The sequence below is a fragment of the Diabrotica undecimpunctata genome, chromosome 10, assembly GCF_040954645.1.
Source record: "Diabrotica undecimpunctata isolate CICGRU chromosome 10, icDiaUnde3, whole genome shotgun sequence".
Taxonomy (NCBI): Eukaryota; Metazoa; Arthropoda; class Insecta; order Coleoptera; family Chrysomelidae; genus Diabrotica; species Diabrotica undecimpunctata.
Genome location: NC_092812.1, coordinates 38,020,967 through 38,027,521, shown reverse-complemented (window position 1 = coordinate 38,027,521; position 6,555 = coordinate 38,020,967). Strand labels below are relative to the sequence as shown.

Genomic DNA, 6,555 nt, shown 5'->3' with positions numbered 1-6,555 from the left:
GAGATTTTTGTTAATAACATATAAAAGATTAATTTAAATTATAAAAATTTCCAGTGCGTCTACCAGTAAATAGTAAATGAAACTTGTTTCACAATTGGAGGATTTGGCAACGTTGACATCTGCAATCGGCTAACTTTTTCCAGCACCGAGTTGATTTTCAGAGAACTATTTTAATATAGTCGACCAAGTTAGGAGCCAACGGTTCTGTGTAATAAAATGGTAACAAGTTAGTTGAACCAATGGCTTTAGTGGAATCAGAAATTCAAAGAACTACGACAAATCTTCCCTCCTTCTCTCTTGTTTAGTATACTGTGACAGTTGTGGAAGAAGGGTGTACAGCGTCAGTAAAGTCAGTAACTAGACATGAACGTATTTAGATAGGGATGTTGAATGCTGAGTTCCTTAGTTTTAAGGTTACAAGACCCAATGATTTACACTTTATATGGATTCGCAATATTTTTTTTGGTGTTTTGGTGTGCACTATGGATAATTCATTTGTTAGCAATATTTTATGGGTAAGGGACCTTTACACATAACCTCAAACAGGGGCATTAGTGTTGTTTTTTGTGAAATTGGTTTATTAAATTGAGTGCTTTTGTGTGTTTTAGTAAATACAGACTGCATAGAAAGGTTAAACCCTTATCTACAGATGAACCCTACCCCGGTGTCTCCATTTTAAAGCCCTTAATGGGGACTGATGCCCATTTGGTCTCAAACTTGGAGACCTTTTTTACCATGAATTATCCAATGGTAGGTACTTATTTATTATTTTCAAATCTTCCTAAATTAAAAAAAATATACATGTATTTTACTTATAAAATATCTTCTGAGCAATAGACCTCTTCTATATTTCAATGATTTTGTACTTTAATTATCTGCATCACACTTACTACAATTATATACAAAAAGTAGGTAAAACAATTGTTTTAAAATGTAGATATTCATTTAATCTGACATTTGTATAATCTATTAATTCTTTTGGCATATAAACCATTCATAGTTGTGTTCAATTGCTTTTTATGGGTTGAGGTATATTTTAAAGTAAAAACCATAGAATAAAAATATTTATACTTGCTAAAGGTAATAAAAAAGTAATAGTACTTATATTCTAAAAAAATATTAACTTTATTTTTGAGTTTTTAAATGCCTTCTTTTTAAGACCTTTTATTATTCATCCTTCATCCATCTAAATATTTTAGAATTTAACAATAAAAGTTGAAAAGCTTTATCAATTATCCCACTTTTTATGCTTATTGCAGACATTGAAAATAGACACATTAGGTAAAGACATAATAATAAAAGATTAGGATAAGAAGTGGTCATCTACTGTCATAAATCATTTTTGTGGTTAAAAATCTGTTATACATCAGTTGCTTTTCTAGTTTTTGGTATAATAAATATCCAAAATTTGTATAAATATATGTACATACAATAAAGATAATAACTGATGTAGGTATATATCCTAGGAATATTATCAGCACTAATTTGTATTGTCTTTAAAAGTGCCCTTGCTAAAAAGATAAGATAGGTAAATTATAAGAATTTAGTTAAAATGTTATACAATGTGTACAAAAAGTATCCTAACTTAACATTGATTGTATGTATTTCCAATAGGATTAGAAAAATGTTTTGGATAAAATTAGCAGTATAATTTAACTAACTCACTTTTCAGTCTACATTGTCAAAAAACATTATTCCAAATAATCTAAAACTTTTCTTCTATATTTCCTACGGACTTGTGCCTTTTGCACAGACAATTTTATATCCACAAAATATTTTTTTTTATGTCACCTGGAAGTTAATTTCTCTGCAGTATTTATATTGCAGGTTTTTTGTTGTAAATATTTTATATTACATGAAATGTAATTTTTTTTAATGTACATAATTATAAATTATAAGGGCAACATTAACTCTTTACAAGATAGGCAACTGAAATTTATTGTGTGTATTTGAAGAAATATTTTCTTCTAGTTTAAATTTTTTTACAGTACGAAATCCTTTTTTGTGTCGAAGATGCAAAAGACCCAGCAATAGAAGTAGTTAACGCATTATTAAAAAAATACCCCAACGTTCAAGCTGAAGTTTTCATTGGCGGCTCAAATGTTGGTGTTAATCCAAAAATTAATAACATGAACCAAGCATACGAAGCCTCTAGTTATGATTTAATTCTCATATCGGATAGTGGTATAAGAAGTAAGTCTATTCTGTAGCCTGGATGGTCAGAATTTAATTTTAAAGTACTGTTATACACGATTTGGAAACTCGCCTAACAATTTTATTCCTTATGGTTAAAGGTCTATACCAGAGGTTCCTAGCCAGTGGGCCGTGGCACACTGGTGTGCTCTGAAGTCCCTGTAGTTGTGCCGCGAAATTTTACCGTCTTTTTTACTAGTTCTTATTTACTTTTTTAATCCGTCGTGATAATAACTTTTACCGACTATTTTTCGTTAAATAAAACTTATTTTATAAAACTCTTTAATACTTCAGAAAGGATTTAATTATGAAGGGTCACCAAGCACAAATATCGCATGGTGTCACTATTTTTAATTAGGTGTTTTATACTCCATTATTTTTTATTATCAACTCTCTCATTTAACACAAAATATATGTTTGTAAGTGCATTAAAATTTTGTTTGCTTAATTTTTCTAATTAGTTTCCATAATGAGCACAGGATTAACTCAATGAATTATGTTTTAAATTATATTTTTTAAAGAAAGTAACAAAATCACACAACAATGCATTATGATTATACTCATATTTACTTAAGTGTGCCGTGGCTGAACGAGTTGTGTGCCTCAAGCTAAAAAAGTTTGGGAACCGCTGGTCTATATATATACAGAAATGTAAATCTTAACTGACATAATTATTAACATTGAGACATTTTACATAGATTGAAAATTTTAATTTCTTCTAAGAAACTTTTGGTTTATTAAAATTACGGCAACATTTAAGAAAGAAAATATTAAATAATTTTGAAATTCTTCATCACTGATATATAACATTACGTTTGTGGTTATAAAGTGTGTCACAAAACGGCTCTATCAATAGTTCTCAAACGAAGTATAGCAAAAACAACACAGTAATTTTTGGACAATATTTTTATCCTATAACTGTTGTGACAAACTTGTATCTAGTATAAAATATATTATATACAGTAAAACCTTCGTTAACCGAAATAATTGGGGGGGAAGCCGTTTCGGATAACAAGAATTTCGGTTAAAAATAACATTGTTTTTTATAATATTCTTGATCAAAGTATTGGTATTAAAAAATACTATGAGTTGATTTCGTAATGTATTCGTGTAATTTCGTAATAAGTAAATCCAAAATAAAGTAATTAAATTAAGGAAAATGAACAAGTTTAACATACTTTTTTAAAGAAATCTGCTATTTTTTTTTTTGCGTTTTCGTTTGACAACGATGTTTCTCTCCCTCCATCATTAATTTGCAGATCGTCATAAGTTTGCCTCATTCTATTGTTCGACGAAACGTAAAGTAACCTGAAAAGGACAAAATTTTATGTAATGACAACAAAAATTAAGAATCTAGTCGTGTCCCTAACTAATTAGGCCTACTGTATAAAATTCTTTCCTCTAAAGCATTGAAAATCTCGTCGACGGTCTTGTGCTGCCTGTTGCCTCTTGGGTCGTCATCTTCGTCATCTGATATTCTCAGGTTGTCTCGATAAAAAACCATATCAATGATGTCCTGGTCGATGAATTCACGTTCTGAGTCATCAGCTGCTAACCAGTCACATATCTCTTCTTAGTTAATTTCGTCATGTCCCGGGAAATTTTTAATGAAAGGTTTAATTTCTTCTGTCTTCAATAAAAATGTTTTACTGTTAAAGATTTGAGAATTTCGGGAACACTTTTGGATTAATTCGTCTCCTGTAATAACAGATGTCTAACAGATGACACCGTGACAATAATAAACGATAAAGTTATAGAAAAAGTTGAAGAATATAATATACTTAGGACAAAAAATAATACTAAATAGGGAAATTCAAACTGAAGAAATAAAAAGAAGAAGAAAGTTAGCTTGGGCAGCATTCGGTAAACTGAACTATATACTCAGAAATCAACAAATTCAATTACATCTTAGATCTAAAGTTTTTGATGCATGCATTATTCCAATATTAACTTATGCGGCACAAACATGGACAATCACAAACAAGAATATGAATATACTTAGAGTCACTCAACACGCGATGGAAAGAGCAATGCTAGGTATATCACTTAAGGACAAGAAAACAAACACATGGATAAGACAGAAAACCAAAGTCACCGATGTGGTGCAAAAATCATTAAAGTTGAAATGGGAATACGCTGGACATGTAGCTAGGAGCGATCTAAACAAATGGCACAGATCAATTTTAACCTGGAGACCATACCAACACAAAAGACCCAGAGGCAGACCTCCTATGAGATGGACAGATGATCTGAAAAGGACTGCCGGGAAAATTGGCTACAAGTAGCGTACAATAAAAAACAATGGAAAGGAAGACTCGAAGAGGCTTATGTTCAGATGTGGACGTGAATGGCTAGACGAAGAAGAAAGAAGAAGAATAACAGATGTCTTAAGAACGCTTCTCTATAATTTCTCTATGACTCCCTGGTCTAACGGCTGGATTAAGCTTGTGACATTCGGTGGCAAAAATCTGACAATTGTCACCATTTTGTAGATTTTGAGGGTGAGGGCGCATTGTCAACAAGCAACAATGCTTTGATGAGAAGGTTTTTTGATTTTAAAAAGGATTTTACACTTGAGACGAATACATTTTCAAACCATTCTAAAAATAAAGTGGTCTACATCCATGAACTTTTTTGGCTTCTATACCTTAAAATGTCTTTTCGGAAATATCTTTTAGAGCTCTTAGTTTTTGTGATTTCCCAACACACATAGACATCAATTGGTGAGTGAAATTAACGGAATTGTTTACGTTTTGCGACAAACATTTACTTTTTATTGGTGAAATTATTGAAACCTTCAGCCGTTTCGGTTAAACGATGTTTCGGTTAAAAAGGTTTCGGTTAAGGGAGGTTTTACTATATATATATATATATATATATATCTATATCCATTATATTTTTACAGCCGTTTACTAGTTAATTAAATTACCGAAATATTTGTATTAAGTAAATAGAATTTTGTATTTATCATAACAATTACTTGAATTGTCTATGGTTAGACATTAAAATACCCGCAAATCAAATTCCATGATAAATATAGTAGATTATTTTGCAATGAAATCATAAAATGCCTGGAAAAACCAGACACACAACCTTGCACTACACTATCGTATCAAATATAATTTTATTAAAAAGTACAAAAAACTGCTTCTTATACATTCTTATGTGTTAGGTAGAGGTCATTTTGTAATAGTAGACAACCATGCGTAAAATCATGTCCGCGAAGTGAGTATTATCAACGAACATATCACTCATAATTAAGTACATATTACATGCAGTCTTTTTGTCTTCCTGATGTCGGTAGTTTACACGTAGTAGTTTAATTTATCTTAACAGATTAGCGTTGAAGTTTTTCTATAAAAATAAAAGACGCGATCTCTCTCTCTATCTCTCTCTTATCTCTCTCTTATCTCCCTCTCTCTCTCTCTCCCTTTCTCTCTCTCTCTCTCTCTCTCTCTATATATATATATATATATATATATATATATATATATATATATATATCCATATATATGTCCAATCCATCTACCACGATATTCCTCATCTAGGTAACGTCTTACTGGTTGAATAGGTATATTAAAATAATTGTAGTTTCGCATTTAATTAATAAGTATTCTAACGTAAAAACAATTAGAGAATTGAAAACGTCAACTTTTTGACAAGTAACCAGAGGCGGAGGTTTTAATATTTATTAATTAAATGCGAAACTACAATTTTAGTATTTATTTAATTTATTCATCAAAATGAGCTTAAACTCAAATAAAATTAATATGGTTAAATAGGTATTTTCAATACCTTTCAAACAAAGTATTACTTGCCATGAGGTCCTATTTAAAATTATCTGTCACAGTAGCGCTGTATCGTCATCTGTCACTATTACGTCACGTGTTGTGACTAGTTAAGAAGCCTACGTCTGTTTATTACCTCTCTACAAATTTCACTATTTTAGTATAACCGTTCAAAAGATAGGGGAGGGGAAATGGACTTTTGACTAACACTGTAAGTATATATAGATTTTTTAAAAATTGTGTTATACTCAAAGATTTGAACAATTTTGGGTTTTCATTTATTTTTTTGCCAATCATGTCTGTAAAGTTAGCAAATCCGTTTTATAAGGTCGAATTCAAACCAACACTATAATTTATTGATGATTAATTACAGAAAGAAAAAATTTATTGCTGTAGCCTTGTCCGAGAAACAGTGGCTATGGTAACTTTACAGTAGAGCTAGCATAGCTATAGCTATATCTCCGCTAGAAAAAGGGGTACAGGGCCCATCTTGGCGGCATATTTTATTGCTAATTAATTGCTGTTGATTGGTATATTAACGACTCCCCAAAAACTACCCCATCATCCCTTAGCT

General features: G+C 30.7%; 1 protein-coding gene across 1 annotated transcript in view; it reads left to right on the top strand.

The window, feature by feature from the left end:
• Nucleotides 1–301: 301 nt before the first annotated feature.
• Nucleotides 302–6,555, top strand: part of GlcT (ceramide glucosyltransferase) — a 73,396-nt gene continuing 67,142 nt past the window's right edge. The window contains exons 1-3 of the mRNA XM_072546769.1: nt 302–515; nt 609–750; nt 1,989–2,193. Coding sequence (XP_072402870.1) covers nt 391–515; nt 609–750; nt 1,989–2,193 — 472 coding nt within the window. The 5' untranslated portion in view covers nt 302–390. The remainder of the gene's footprint in view (nt 516–608; nt 751–1,988; nt 2,194–6,555) is intronic.